Source organism: Bos javanicus, chromosome X (genome assembly GCF_032452875.1).
Source record: "Bos javanicus breed banteng chromosome X, ARS-OSU_banteng_1.0, whole genome shotgun sequence".
NCBI lineage: Eukaryota > Metazoa > Chordata > Mammalia > Artiodactyla > Bovidae > Bos > Bos javanicus.
Window position 1 is genome coordinate 22,737,241 of NC_083897.1, and position 15,492 is coordinate 22,752,732.

Consider the following 15,492-nt stretch of genomic DNA (forward strand, 5'->3'; position numbering starts at 1 on the left):
AGACAAGGAGAAGGGGTGTCAACCGGGACAGGAAGCCCACTGCCTGGAGAGGTTTCTAGGTCTCAGGAACCACCAGTGGCATTCTGTGAGATCAATAAAGGGAAAACTAAAAGGTGATGACAGAAATCAAAATAGTAGTTGCCTTCTAAGGGGGAATGATTAGAAAGGAACACAAGAAAACTTTCTGGGGTGATGAAAATATTCTATTATGGGGGTGTAATCATTTGTCAAAATCTATTGAGATGTACACTTAAGATCTGTACATGTTATTGTATATAATCTTTAATTACACAAAAGGAAATTGGGTTCATACCATTTTTTAAAAATAACTCTTTTATACTTTGGCCTCTGACCAGGCCTGCCTTTTACCAGAAGATTTTTTTTTCTTTCTTCTCAGACCCCACTGACAGGGTCCAGAAAGGACAGACATATATACCTGAGAATGCCTCTGGGCAATAGTGATTGTCCAGAACAAATCTTAAGTCTCTGCAGAAGGCTGTGAGCAGGCAGGTCAAGCAAACGCCTCAGCTCAGTCCAGCCCTGATGTACCCCCTAGACTGTCCACCTAAACCTTACACCCACAGAAGCCAAGGGTGCTGCCAGGCTTTTAAAGACTCAGCATGGACACCTACTACCCTCTGCCCACTGCCTGTGGGGACCGTCATTAGCCAGTGACACTAATACTATTTCCATTTGAAAAGCAATGCGAAAAGTAATTTACAAGGGCAGAGGCATGAGTAGGGCCTGAGAACTGTCTGACAGTAAACTCAACCTACAGTAATTGTAATTTAGGCTTAATGTTTATTACAAACTCAGATCCCTAATAAAACAGCCCTTCACATTTCCGTCGTGCCCCAAGAATCAAGAACATCTCTATTTTCTAATATAAAAGCCTCATCTTTAGGATTAATATCCTGGAAAACAGGGCTTTAGAGAAAAACAAATGGCCATCCAATTAGAAATTAGAACTGCAGGCTGGAGTGGGGGTCAGAATGATTACTATATAGTATTTCACTTTCTTTAGGAAATTAGTGCCATTTACCCAGAAATCCACACCCCTAAGAAATGTTTCATCAGGATATGGCATTCAACAAAGTGACGAAGTGCCATGTTTAAAAATGTCAGAATTCTGATTCAAATAAGTTCGTAGAACTGGTCTATCACAGATAAGCTACCTGTTGAGCTGGTGAGGACCAACTAGATTAAACCACACTGCATAGGATGATGAGCCTGAAGTCCGCTCCTCAGCCTGGGCAACAAATCTACTGTGAATGTGTTTTCTGGATGCTTCTGGATAGGGAAACATAAACCGGTGACTAGACACAGTGATTTCTGCAGACGTTTGTCTTCTCTACTAATGGCTAAGAGTATACTTATGTGCCTAATCTTCACCTTCCAAAGATCATGTTAAGCTTAGCAAGGTAATAAACATGGAGGATCCCCTTCACTTGCCACACTTTAATTCATGGGAGGTTTTTTCCCCCTCCTTGAATTGTTTAATCTTGGCAATTATCTTCTATTCCTTTCAAATTCTCAACTCCAAAAATACAAGCCATAATGAAGCAGACACTAGAAAGCCCTTTTATTGGATATATTCGAGGAGCTGCAACACATTCTGGTTGTTCTATGTTGATTGTAATTCCCAGAATGAGTAGTTGATTTGAACATAAAATAGCACAGCTGCAAAAAGACCTGGAATGTTAACAGTTTTGTCTCCCTAGTGACTGCCTCACACACAGATCAGCTCTCCAGCTTACCACCCAGACCCTGATTCCAGTTCTCTCACCAGCTCTGGTCCAGTGCTCAGGGCCACTCTACACGGCCCAGCACTAGGCGTGGATCTCAACCCTACAGCTCACTTTCTGCTTCTCATTACTCAGGCAACATCCTTTCCCACTCTAACCTCCCTCACATTGCCAGCCCGAGGATGCATCTGAACCCTCTGAAAGGACTTGAACTGTACTGGAAAGAGACTTAGAGGAAGCAGAACTAAGAGAGAAGATACAGCACCCCCAACCCATATCCCCCTCCTGCTCTAGCCTGTGGGTTAAGAAGAGGCACAGCACTGGAAATAAGAATGAAGAGGATCTGGGGGTATTGTTCACTTATCTCTTGCACCTATCCCCAGGAACATACTAACAATTCTGATCAGAGATCTCCCTGGTCACAACCCCTCACTGAAGCTGTTATTACCATCTTAGACACAGGAAACAACCTGGGGCTGATGACCCTCAAACCACACTGGTCCACAGTGACTGATTCACCAGGTGAAAAAAGAAGTCCCTTCATGAGTAATAGGGAGGTTATGATTGCTAGTTTTTAATAAGAGGTCACCAGCGTCATGATTTCTTATGGGTAAAATACCTCTCAACAGCTGGTTGGCCTGGCCCAAGCCCAAGAAAGACACTTGACAGAAGAAATCGCAGTAATCCACCAAGACCAAGATGAGCTTTAGGAATGGCCTTCAGGGTTCAAGATGTGAGATGCTGGCTGCCTGACTGCAATGGCCTTTCTTAGGTAAGGTTGGAAGGGCTACTGGAAAAGGCCAGGAAGTGAGCTGAAAATGAGCTGTCCCTGTGAATGCATGTGGGCACCATAATCTGAGAGCAACAGCTGTGCAAGTGGCTGGCCTCTCGGACTATGCTTGGAATTGTCCTGCACTGCCCAGCAGCCAGTAGGAACCCAGCCTGATGTGAGTGCTGGCCGTCTCAGACAACCCACAACCCACAGCCCACATGGCCTTGAAACCTGTCTAGAAATGATGGCTCTCTGGCTAAGCACAAGGGAAGGGGTTGCTGACAAAACACAGACAAAGCCAATTAAACCCAAACTCCAAGTACAAACCAAATGACAGTTTCAGTGGTTTTGGCCACATCTTACAGCACGCGGGATCTTAGCTCCCAGACTGGGGATTGAACTCATGCTTCCACTCTCATGCCCCCTACGGTGGAAGGGTGAAGTCTTAACCACTGGACCACCAGGGATGGCCCAAACCAAATAACAGTTTTGAAATCCACAACTGGCTAGCACTTTCACTCAATCCACAAATGATCTGCATTTATCTGTTACAGGCCACACATTTTCCAAAAGCCACAGGAACACGGTTGCCATAAACCAGACACAGCCTTCCCTGAGTACTTTTCCAACAGAGAACTGCTGAAAAGATCTTATGTGACAAGGTAGAGAAGAGTGAATCAAAGCTAAGCAAGTATGTACTTAAACAAATGTTATGCTTTCTTTTTCCCTGAAACAGAACTAGGTCCTCCTGTTCAGGAGCTGAATGCCCCAGACTATATATTCATCTGCCAATTTAAAAGTTTGTGCAAAGCCTAAATAAATACACAAAAGATGATTTGCTGCGCAAGAGGCCATTTTAATACTTTCAAATGCAATCAAGATTCCCCTCCTACCTCCAAGAGTCTATCTTGTCTGCCTACCTTACTGAAAAAGGTTACAGAAAAGATCACTGTCCATCACTGGTGTTAACCTCAGTGAGTTGAAAAACATCATTTAAAAAGACAAAGAGCAATTTAGATGCTCTGAAAGCCACATTTCATTAAGGAGCACAAAATAACTTACTAATTATCTACTACCTATGTTTTAAAAAGTCTAGAAACTCTGTTCACAGTCATAAGAGTCCCATCTCCTTGGGGAAGTAAACTCTCTTCTTAAAAGTTGTCTTGTAAAATTACACTAATTTATTCTAATTACAGCCATAATTCCAAATGCTAATTACACAGTTCCTACAGAGAGGTATTCCGTTTCAAGTGAATCAACATAAGAAAATGTTATGACATATGCCTAGTAAAAATTTTCATTATTGGGTTACAGAAACTTGGGCCAATAATGTTTCCAGACTTGTTACTCCCCTTCTGGACAGTTACAAATTATATTCCTAGAGCAGCATCTCATTTTCTGTGAATGAATTTGGTTTCAGGATGCCCAAAGGTAGCCTGAAATAAGCCTTAGGTAATCACCTGATGGAAATCAAGGACCAAAGTTCAGAAACAAACTTGAAATACACCCAGATGCAGAAGAGGAATCCCTTGCCTAAGTCATTTTGGTGGTACCATCTTCAATTGCATTTACTTTTCCGGGCCCCTCGAGGGCAAACAAAACAGTCTAACGACCCTGAAGTCACTTTCTCTTATCACATGAATACCTGTTTAAAACGCACAACAATGAGTAAAGCTCTGGAGAAGTGTAGCAGGAGTTCTACTTTCTGGGTGACCGGTTCAATTAATCTGTGCGCTTCAAACAGCCAGCGGGCATCAGTAGGTCCGAAGGGGGTGACCTCGAGCCTTGAGGCAGGCCGATGGCAACACTGACCCTTAGCACCACGGATCTAAACCTCCCCACCTCAAACTTCTAGAGCCTTTCGTCGACGCTTCGCCTAGTTGGGAGAAGCGGCTCCATTTAGAAACAAGGGATAAAGGCCCTGAGCTGAAGACTTTGACAACTTTCCGCGGGGGAGGGCTGACGCTGCCCTAGAATCTCCCCGGAAAGAAAGCTCCGGAGAGATGGGGAGAGGCGAGAAGGAGGAGAAGAGAAAAAGGAAGAAGGGAAGGAGTGGGAGGGAAGGGAGCCCCAGGGCTCCAGGAGGAATCGGGGCCCGTGAACAAAGGCTGGGGCTCCCCCCGCGGCAGCCCCAACTTCTGCAGGCGCGTGGACCCGGCGTGGGTCGCTGCGGCTCGGCGAGCCTGGGGCCCTCGGGCCGGTCCAGCCCACTCCGGCGTCCGCTCCGGGGCCCTTCCGGACACTTGCACCTCAGGCACCTGCGGTTCCCCACGGCTCTACCACACCCCACCCCCCTCTCTCTCTCTGTGCCCCTCTCCGCACCCGGGGCTTCCAGGATGCTGTCTCGGGTTTACAATCGGGAGCTAAGCTGGGCCCTTAGCAAGGCCACGGCTAGGACGGGTGGGAGTTCGGGCGGACGCCCCTTCCTGCTCCTGAGTTCTCCCCGGCCTGCGCCCTGTTCTGCTGCGCCTCCCCAGCCCGCCGGTGGGAGGCCCCAGGCCGAGAAGCGCTCTCGTGGCGGGGGGGGGACCGGCGGCCGGGCGCCGCGGGCCAGGTGGTTGAACACCCCCCAGAGTGGAGGGACGGAGCTCTCCCCTCCCGCGGAGGCCCGCTCCCGCCGGGCACTAGTGGCCGAGGGACCAGAGCCTTTGTTCTCTCGGGGCTCGGCGAGGCGGCGCTGCCGAGGCGCAGCGCGGGCGGCGCCGGGGCACCGGGATTGCTCACTTTTGCACGCGGCGTAGGGAAGGTGACAAGCTCCTGCCTTCTGGGGAGGGGACGGGGAGAGTTGGGGAGCAGGGGGCGTGAGGGGAAAAGGAGCGTGGGGGAAGGGGGTGCGTGTCGCGGCCAGGCTCTTTGTTTGCATTGGGGGCGGGGAGGGGGGGCGGAAAGGTGGATCGGAGCACGGGTTCTAAGAGTGGGGCAGATTCCTTCCTGAGTATGTCACCGTGTGGCACCCGCGCAGCACACAGATGCACACTCGCGCACACGCAACACACAGGCACTCGCACCGAGAGGCGGCCGGCCGGTGGCAGGCAGCGCTGTTCCCGGCGCTCCGGGCTGCAGCAGCTCCGTCTGCCCGCAGCGCCACCCCGGTGCGTCCGGAGGGGGGAGTGAAGAGGCTGCTGGCACTCGCGGGGCGACAATCCCACGAAGAAGGAGGGAAAGTGGTGCAAATTCAGAGCCCCCCACCCCCACCCCAGCGGCCCGGGCCCCCTCCCGCCCCTTTCTCGCCCGGGGTCGCAGAGGTCACCAGCAGCTTAGGCTCTGGGAGGGAGGCCGGGAGCCGCCGGAGGGCGGCGCGCACGCGAGCGGGCGAGGGAAACCAAGGGAAGGGAAGCAGGCGGACTCGGCGGGCGGGCTTACCCTTAGAAGCATCTTTCTCCTCTTTGGGCTTGGTCACCTTTCCACTCATAGATCCCAGCTTGCTTGACAGGGTTCGGCCAGGAGACGGAAGTCCTCGCCGAGCGGGCCGGACTTGGGACAGTGCTTAGGGCGGCAAGTCGCGACCGCAAGCTCCCCTCGGTGTGGCTCCGGGCGGAATCCGCTGTTCCCCAGCTCTGCCACCGCCGCCTCTGCCTACGAGAGAGCGGGGAGGAAAGGAGAGGGGTGAAGGAGGAGCCGCCGCCGCCGCCGCCGCCACCGCGAGCCCGAGCGGCCGGCCGCGGGAGGAGCCGCGCGCCTGGCTCCAGAAGTGCAGAGACAAAGCGGCGCGGCGCTCCCCCCGCGCCCCGCGCCTGCCACTCCTGCCCACCCGCCCGCCCGCGGAGAGCCGCGCTCGCCACCCCCGGGGCCGTCGAGACGTGCGGCCGGGACTCCCCGGCTCGGCCGCCGCGGGCCTCCCTGGGCTCCGCGCCGGCCGCTCGCCGGGCCAGCGCGGGCCTCCCGGGGAGTTGCCTGGGGGTGGGCTACCCGCGCGCCAGCGGGCCGCTTCCCCTACTCTCCCCATATGCTGCGGGCCGCCAACTCCATCAAAATAAAACCCCGAGGAAGGTTAAAAAAAAAAAAAAAACACATCAAAACAAAGACGAAAATATTCACTTAAAAATAACGAGGCTCCCCGAAAGGGAAATGTTTGAACATGTGATGAGCAACGTGTGAGCCTGTTACACCGCAGAGCCGCGCAGCTCTTCGCCCGCGGACAATCGAGAAAGGGAGGGTCGTCGCCTGTCTCTTTTTGTTGAACCAACGTTCCAGGTTCCTATGATTTTGCCAAAAGGGGGTCCCGAGTTGCTGGCGGGCAGAGGAGCGGGATGCGACGGCCCTTACCTGCTCTCTCTCTCCCTACACCCACACCCCCTAGGAGCTCGCCCGCTCCCTCGCTCGCGCTCTGCTTCCAAAGAACTCTCGGTCCCGGAGAGCCGAGAATCGGCGCGGCAGCGCCTTCTATATAGACCACAAGGTACGGGCTCGCGGGGGGCGGGGGCCGGTGAGGGCGGGGCCGGCACAAAGCCGCCGGCGGGCTGTAGTAAAAGGATAGCTCGGCAGGGGCGCGCCGACGTCAGCCGCGGGGTGGCCAAAGCCCCGCGAGGCCAGCGGAGCGCCGGCGAGCGTGTCGGCCGGGCGTCCTCCGGCCCCTTCGGAGCGGGCAGGACCCGCGGGCGCCGCCAGGGCGGACTCGCACTGTCGGCCGCCGAGATCGAAGCCCGGGGCCCCCCGTCCCCCACCTACCCCGTCCCCCGTTACCCTCCACCCTCTGATCTGGGCGCCCGCCTTCCCCGCAGCGCTGCCGGGGCCCGCGCTGGTCACCACCTACACTTTGGGGACTCCGCTGTTGGCAAGTGCCTGCACCGAGCGATGGAATCTCAGTTCGGGAGTCGGCGACTCCTCGCCTCCGGCCAGTTGCCCAAGTTGAGCCAGCTGGACTCTCCGTGAAGAGGGCGCGCTAGGATCTGGGTGTCAGTAGGGCAGAGAGTGAAACTGACAGCGGCCGCGGCCGCCTCCCACCCCCACCCCCCGCACACAGGCCCCTCCTCCTAGGGCTGGGCGCTCTGGTTGGCAACCTAAGCGCAGAGTGCCCACCACGCGGAATGGCCAACCCCGGATAAACCGAGTGAGGTGGGACTGGGGGCGGGTGCTGGAGAGGGATTAGCAGATCGGCCTGTCGCCTGGAGCACGCTAGTGACCGAAGAGGGACGGTCCATGAAGATCTGAACTCAAGGGAAACAGCAAAAATTGTACAAGAGAGGGGTGATGGGCAAGATGAGAGAGCCAGGAATAGGGAAGGGGGACAGGGTAGCCCTGGGACATCCTGGGAAACCCTTTGCGCACGATGGCCCTGTTCTCGGCACGTGGATACCCGGAAGGGCATGGGACCGGGGTGGCCGCTGGCAGGACTTGGTCCTCAGAGCGGTCCATTAATCAGACCATAGGCTCCAGCCTGGCGGCAGAGACGCGGCAGCGACTACCATACAGAAAATCCGTTTCCCCTCGTCCCATCCAACTCCACCCGCTCCTTAATTCGGTTTCGTTAATGTCATTAAACCAGGCGAAGAAATTATATAGATGGATTAGTCTTACTGAATCCCAGGCGGTAACTCAATTACGAGAGCCTGCTGTGTCTTTCAAGACCAGGAGAGTGGGTTGCCCCTGCCTCCAGCCCCGGGTCTAAAGGTCGGCAAGCCTCTAAATTCAATTTGCAGCTTCTGTCCTTGGTCTGGAAGGAACTCCAGGCCTATTTTTCTTGTAAATAATATCTAATAATCTGGAAGTTGATGACACAATGTGATTATCCAACCCAAGTTTAGATCATTAATATCAGTACTCTGGGAAAGAAGGAATTTCTGTTCAACTGACCGGAATTCAAAAGGGATGGAAACCTGGGTGAATTTAGAAGAAAGATGAAGGAGAGAGGGGTTGAGTCTTCAGTTTACACCCAATAATAGTCAGTTACTATGGATTTAGTAACTACCCTGTGCCAGGCAGCGGGCTAAATGCTTTACATCATTATCTTATTTCATCTTCACAACAAGCCTAGGAAGTGTTATTTCCATTTTACAAATGAGGAAACTGAGGTTCAGAGAGGTTAAGTAACTTTCTCAGAGGTCACACCTCCTAGTGGTGGAGCCTGGATAAAAAACTAGGAGAGCAAATAGGAAACCAGGTGGGTCTCTGTCTTTTCTGTGCTCTTCTATTAGACAACACCGTATCTCAACACTCCTATCAGCATCTTAAAAGGAGGGGAGGAAGCAGATTTTCACTGAAATCTGCCAAGCATGAAACCCCTCAGTCTTTTCAAACTCCCTTAACTCAGCATGTTCAACACACACACACACACATACACACACACATACACACACACACACACACACACACACACACACTCTTCTCTTGTGTGCATGTAACATTTACTTTGTCTACATAACTCCAGTAAGCAACAAGACCCTCTTTGGGGAAAAGGGTCAGTCTCTGTCCCGGGGGTTATTAAGCATGGTGTGCATCCTGAGTATCTAAGCTTTCCTGACACACTAAAATTTCCAGAAAGTTCTCTGCACAGAGAAGACTCCCCCACCCCCAAGCCCTATTACCAATGACACCTCTGGCACAGGTAACTTCAAGCTGGAAGCCAGATATCACCCTGTTCCTTGAAGGACAATAATAGTTAACATATGACTAAACCTAGGTGTGGAGAAGGAAACGGCAACCCACTCCAGTATTCTTGCCTAGAGAATCCTGTGGACAGAGAAGCCTGGTGGGCTGCTGTCCATAGGGTCGTACAGAGTTAAACACGACTGAAGCGACTTAGCATGCATGCATGCATTGGGGAAGGAAATGGCAACCCACTCCAGTGTTCTTGCATGGAGAATCCCAGGGACAGAGGAGCCTGGTGGGCTCCCGTCTGTGGGGTTGCACAGAGTTGGACACGACTGAAGCGACTTAGTAGCAGTAGTAAACCTAGGTGAGTTTATATGATTGTGGTGAATTGAAGAGACATCTGCTTGGGAGCATGAGTGGAGTCTGCCTGTCCATGCAAACAGACCAAAAAAAAAAGTGTGTTTCTTCACCCCAAACCACTCTGCAAAAGAAATAATCAGAAGATAAAGAAACTAGACATTTCATGAAAGAACAATACAGTGATGTGTGTTCATTTGGGGGCAAATCAATGACATCATAAAGATATTCATGCACGAGACCAAGGATCATGAATATTTAAGGACCAGGGCAAGTTATCTCCTCTAAATAAAGCTTCTGGAGATTCTGCTAGGGAGGTCACAGAAGCCTCTTCTGTGAAAGGCATGGAGGCTTTCCCTTTTTCCAAGCCCCGTGAGATGTTTCATATGAACAAAATGGTAGTGGCTCAGAAAAATCCATACTGCTGTGTCCAGCCCCCAAGCTCCTTGGTAATTTGGGATGATCTGCTGCAGGAAGATCTGACATCCACATGAGGGGATTCAGTTGTTGTTCAGTCGCTCAGTCATGTTCAACTCTTTGTGACCCAATGGACTGCAACACACCAGGCTTTCCTGTCCTTCACCATCTCCTGGAGATTGCTCAAATTCATGTCCATTGAGTAGGTGATGCTATCAGAGGGCATTCAGAGGGTGGTCTTTTCCCCACCACCAAATAGACACTAGTGTTAAAGCATCTCAATGAAACCTGGGCTTAGTTTGTAGCACTTCTTTGCCCCTCCCAGATCCTTCTGCCCTATTCTCCTGGGGTGAAAGTTCTTTCACTTTCAGTCTAGCAGTTGGCGCTATCTGATCCCTTCATTTCTCCTGACTTGTCACCACAGTAAAATGGTCCCTTCTGTCCTCTGCCCCTCCTATGAGAGAGAATTCTATACATTTACTACAACATGGGGCACAGGGGTTACCCTGTAGAGTCAAGTAATTCAGCCCTGGAAATAAAGCAATATTCCAAAACAAAAGCCTACATGGCCACACCCCTAAAGAGGGCCAGGTTGTCTTCTGGAGGGTGGGACCAAGTGTGAATCTTTGATAGGAAAGTGGAAAAGTTACTGAGCATCTCATCCTTTTGGCCCTATCACCTCCCTGGTGTCTGTTTCATGCCAGTTCCCAAATGCCTCAAGACACCAGCCTCTGGATTCCAGGTTTGCTCGTCCTCCAGCAGCTCTGAGCAATGCTTCTGGGCAAGATGCCACACGGTTCCATTGTCTGCGCAGAAGGGTAAGCTTAGGGTGAGTGGGGCCATGGAGGACAGACGCACTTAGGGCTTCTTCCTGACAGGTTTGGACTAGCTGAGTATAGAGCCATTGTCATCAGAAACCACCAAATTAGATGCTTCAGTGACAAGACTGCATCTCACTGGACCAAATGTGTTTTTCGTTTGTGAAAACACTTCACAGCAGAAAGCCAGTTCAGAAGGAGGCAGCCTGGCAAAAGCTATACTTCCAGCCAGAATACTTGAGATAAAGAAAGGCCCACTGGGCCAAAATCTGAGAGGTGGAAGTCCCTTTAATTTTTAAGTTCACATCTCAGGAATTTTGTTTGAGAAACAAATGATAGAGCTCTAAAAGGATTCATTTCTGATGCAAACCCTACAGTGTTTGTCCATGTCATAACTTAAGGTTGCTTTCTAGCAAGATCATAGGTAAGTTGGTGGATTTCTGTAACATTAGAGTTGGGTAAAATATAGTAAGAATCTATTGTATAGCACAGAGAACTCTAACCAATACTCTGTAATAGCTTATATGGGAAAAGAATCTAAAAAGAGTGGATATAGGTATATGTATAACTGATTCACTTTGCTGCACACGTGAAACTAACACAACATTTAAATCAACTATGCTAAGTGCTAAGTCACTTCAGTTGTGTTTGACTCTTTGCAACCCCATGGACTGTAGCCCACCAGGCTCCTCTGTCCATGGGATTCTCCTGGCAAGAATATTGGAGTGGGTCGCAATTTCCTCCTCCAGGGGATCTTCCTGACCCAGAGATCAAAGCTATATCTCCTGCAGTGGCAGGCGGATTCTTTACCACTGAACCACCACAGAAGCCTCCAATAATTTTTTTTTTTTAAAGAGCTGGGTAAATAACCTCCAAGGGTTTCCCATGTGGTGCTAGTGGTAAAGAATCTTCCTGCCAATGCAGGAAACAAGAGACACGGGTTCGACCCCTAGGTTGGGAAGATCCCCTGGAGGAAGGCATGGCAATCCATTCCAGTATTCTCGCCTAGAGAAACCCATGGACAGAGGAGCCTGGTGGGCTACAGTCCATAGGGTTGCAAAGAATCAGACATGACTGAAGCACCTTAGCACAGCACAAAATAGCCTCCAAAGATGGTGACTGTGGCATGGCCATTGTGAAGTGGACACCATGAGTACTCTCCTTGATTCTAGGGGCCTTGTAACCGCTTCAATGGTGGAAGCGATGCTGTATTCATTTTAGGCTAGGTTAGAAAAGGCCATGCAGAGAAGGCAATGGCACCCCAGTACTCTTGCCTGGAAAATCCCATGGATGGAGGAGCCTGGTAGGCTGCAGTCCATGGGGTCACTAAGAGTTGGACATGACTGAGCGACTTCACTTTCACTTCTCACTTTCATGCATTGGAGAAGGAAATGGCAACCCACTCCAGTGTTCTTGCCTGGAGAATCCCAGGGACGGGGGAACCTTGTGGGCTACCGTCTATGGGGTTGCACAGAGTCGGACACGACTGAAGCAACTTAGCAGCAGCAGCAGCAGCAGCAGCAGAAAAGGCCATGCAGCTCCTGCCTGGCCCTCTTAGGACATTTGCTCTCAGAAAAGCCAACCACCCAGCATGATGTCAGCTTACCCTCAGACTACCACAGGGGAGAGGTGACATCTAGGCTTTTCAGCTTACAGTGCTACCTGAGCTCCCAGATGACAACTAGTGCTGGCTGCCCATCGAGCAACGAGCCATCTTGGATGTCCAGCCCAGTCAAACCACCAAATTACTGCAGGTCCTGGTGACCTCTGATGACAACCTTGTGAAAGACCCCTAAGGGCTGAACTATTCAATGGCACCCTTCTCAGACTCTTGACCCATAATTTTATGAGCAAAATTAAATGGATTTTTTAGCTGCTACATTTGAGGGTACTAAGCTGTGCAGAAATAGTAACTGAAATATTAGCGACAAACAGTTTCTCCTAATCCTATACATATATACTATGCCACCGTCTAGAGATAATGTCTTGTTAAATCCAGGCTGGACCTGTGACTTGTTTTTACCAACAGAATGTGGCCAAAGTGATGCCGTGTCAGTTCCTGGCCAAACTTTAGGAGACTTGATAGCTCTACTTTCTTTCTGGGGGAAGCCAACCACCACATAAGAAGGCAGATGCTTTGACACCCACATGGCGAGGAAGCCCAAACAGGCTATGCAAAGAGACCCCGTGAAGAAGAACTGAGGAATCCAGCTGATGGCGGGCACGGGGCTCCAGACACATGACCCCAGTCAAGCCATCCAGCCAGCGCTCAGCCATTCAGCTGCAAGGCTCCAGAATTCATGCAGCAGAAAAGAGCTATCTTTGCAGCGCCTGGTCCAAATTTCTGACCTACAGAACTGTGAGTAGAATTGAAAGTAGGGAAAGGTTACAAGACAGAGAGATGTCAATGATTTATCCAAAAACAGTTTAACACTAAGACCTTTCCAATCTATACCGAGTATGCACGATCTTCTGTCTCCCTTGAACTTGAACATTTAGAACATTGTACTGCAATGTTCGGAGAAGGCAACAGCAACCCACTCCAGTACTCTTGCCTGGAAAATCCCATGGATGGAGGAGCCTGGTAGGCTGCAGTCCATGGGGTCTCTAAGAGTCAGACATGACTGAGTGACTTCACTTTCACTTTTCACTTTCATGCATTGGAGAAAGAAATGGCAACCCACTCCAGTGTTCTTGCCTGGAGAATCCCAGGGACAGGGGAGCCTGATGGGCTGCCGTCTATGGGGTCGCACAGAGTTGGACACGACTGAAGTGACTTAGCAGCAGCAGCAGCAACTGCAATGTTGGGATGCCTGTCAGGAATGAACATCTTAAAATGTTCTGTCACTTTCTTCTCCAGTGAAGGAGGAAACAATGAGGGAGAACTTGTTCAAGGATTTCACTCTTGCTCTCATACGAGGAACATCACTGGGCAGCATCGGGTCCCCAGCCGGAATCCCTATCAGTCCACAGCCTTCAGAATCTCCCAAGTCAAGAGGAATGGGTCATCAAAGGTGGCCTTTTCCCCACAGCATGCTCCTGGCATTTTCTCCATCCGAATCAGAAGACCTAGCCATCATCTCTCTCGGTAAATAACATACAAGAGACTTTGACCAAGGTCAGCTTCCAGAAGATTGTCAAATCTTGTTCTTGCCTCCATTCTACTGGTTACATGGCAATACTAACAGAAAACATGTCAGGCAGAAAAAAGATATTTCTTACAAAATTCTTGGATATGGTAGTAAGTTGTTAGCACAATACTACTACTTACTCCCATTTGCCCATATCTTGAATCTTCAAGGAAACTGTAAACTCCTAGATGACAAGGACTGGGTTAAACTCTCCTAACTGCCCCCATGCCCATTCCATGGTTTACATAGTACCTGGCACATCCAAGGCACAGGAAATAACTTCATCATTGTATCACCAGTGATTTAACTGACTGGGTTTCCAGCTCTATACTAAATATTTATCCAAATTTTATACTTACAGCAACCCTCTGAATTAGTGACTATGATTATCTCCATTTTTGAGAGAAAACAAGCTTGGAGAGGTGAAACAACTGACCCAAGATTGAAGTAAAAAGGTACACCCAGAATTGAGACTCAAGTAGGACCTTCTGTCTCCAAAGGCCCAACTCTTTCTACTCTGTGACACTCCATATTTTATAAATGTTACAACATCATTGGTGGCTCTAAAATGTCTCTTTATTCAAAAATAAAGCCAAGGGACTTCCCTGGTGGTCCATTGGAACTTCTCATTCCTAATTCAGATGGTCTGGGTTCAGTCCCCGCTCAGGCAACTAGACCCCATGTCCCCAGCTAAGAGTTCACATGCCACATCTAAAGATCTTTTGTGCTGCAGCTAAGACCTAGCACAGCCAAATACATAAATAAATAAAAATAATTTACAAATGTTACAAATTTTAAAATAATTTTAAAACGTTACAATTTTTAAATAAATACAAGTATTAGAATGAGAATAGAGATCTCAGGGCAGATTGGGCTTTCATGCATTTCCTGTCAATACCTGACTGCCATGTGGTTGACAGGGAAGTGTGTCCACGGGAGGGATTCCCTTTCCCGGAAGGGCTTCCTAGCCAGCTGTGAGGGGGTGAGTCAGGGGGCAGCCTCAGAGGTCACTTCCTTCAGGGTCTGCCTCTGCTGCACAGCCCTGACCCTCACTGGAAATCCTGTCCTTCCGGGGATGGCCCACATCTGAATGGCAAGGCCTGGCCATCTGGGCTCAATGTAGGTTCTCTGGCAGATGGCCTCTCATGCCACAGCTCCCCACCTGGTGGCTGAGGCTTTGAGGCACTTGCATCAAGATCAACTTCTCCCTCTGCCTGATCCCACCTCCTCCCTCTTCCTTTAAAACTTGTTGAACCCGAGTGAGCATTTTCTGGCACAAACCCTATCTGCCTTCAGAGATCACAGCCTGTGACTCCTCTTTCCTTTTCTCTCCAACGCTGTCTGACTGCCCAGGCTTTTGTTAAAGAGAGATCCTGAGAATCTTTCTCTTCTTCTGGTGGTTTAAGTGACCATCACTGTGTGGCTAGTGCTGTTTGCCTCCAACTTCCATTTTCCTGGAAAGTTGCTTAGAACCCTCTTTGGAGCACCGGAGTTTGGGCTTGGATTTATACCTGCCCACAGAGTTCTGATACACTGCTGGTACAGTCTAGAACAGTTACATTTTAGGGATAGAGGGATAACTTGCAGATGGTTCAGAAATACCAAGCTGAGTTTCTAATGATGAGACAGTTGTACCTGCACTCTCCTTCCGTGAAACTGTACCCAGTTGGTGTGATTTTTACCTGCCACAGGATGGACTTGCACCTAGCACATAGCTGGGG

The 15,492-nt window shown here is 50.1% G+C and overlaps 1 protein-coding gene across 4 annotated transcripts in view; it reads right to left on the reverse strand.

Moving 5' to 3' along the window:
• The window catches only part of FGF13 (fibroblast growth factor 13), a 569,367-nt gene that overhangs the window by 536,291 nt on the left and 17,584 nt on the right, over positions 1–15,492 (reverse strand). Inside the window, exons 1-2 of one of the 4 annotated variants that reach the window (XM_061408504.1) lie at positions 7,271–7,417; positions 5,881–6,093 (exon numbers count right to left, since the gene is read on the reverse strand). In XM_061408504.1, coding sequence (XP_061264488.1) covers positions 5,881–5,929 — 49 coding nt within the window. In that variant the 5' untranslated portion in view covers positions 5,930–6,093; positions 7,271–7,417. Of the gene's footprint in view, positions 1–5,880; positions 6,094–6,783; positions 6,871–7,270; positions 7,418–15,492 lie in introns of those variants that run through there. The other 3 variants (XM_061408502.1, XM_061408507.1, XM_061408501.1) reach the window with 3 other exon arrangements.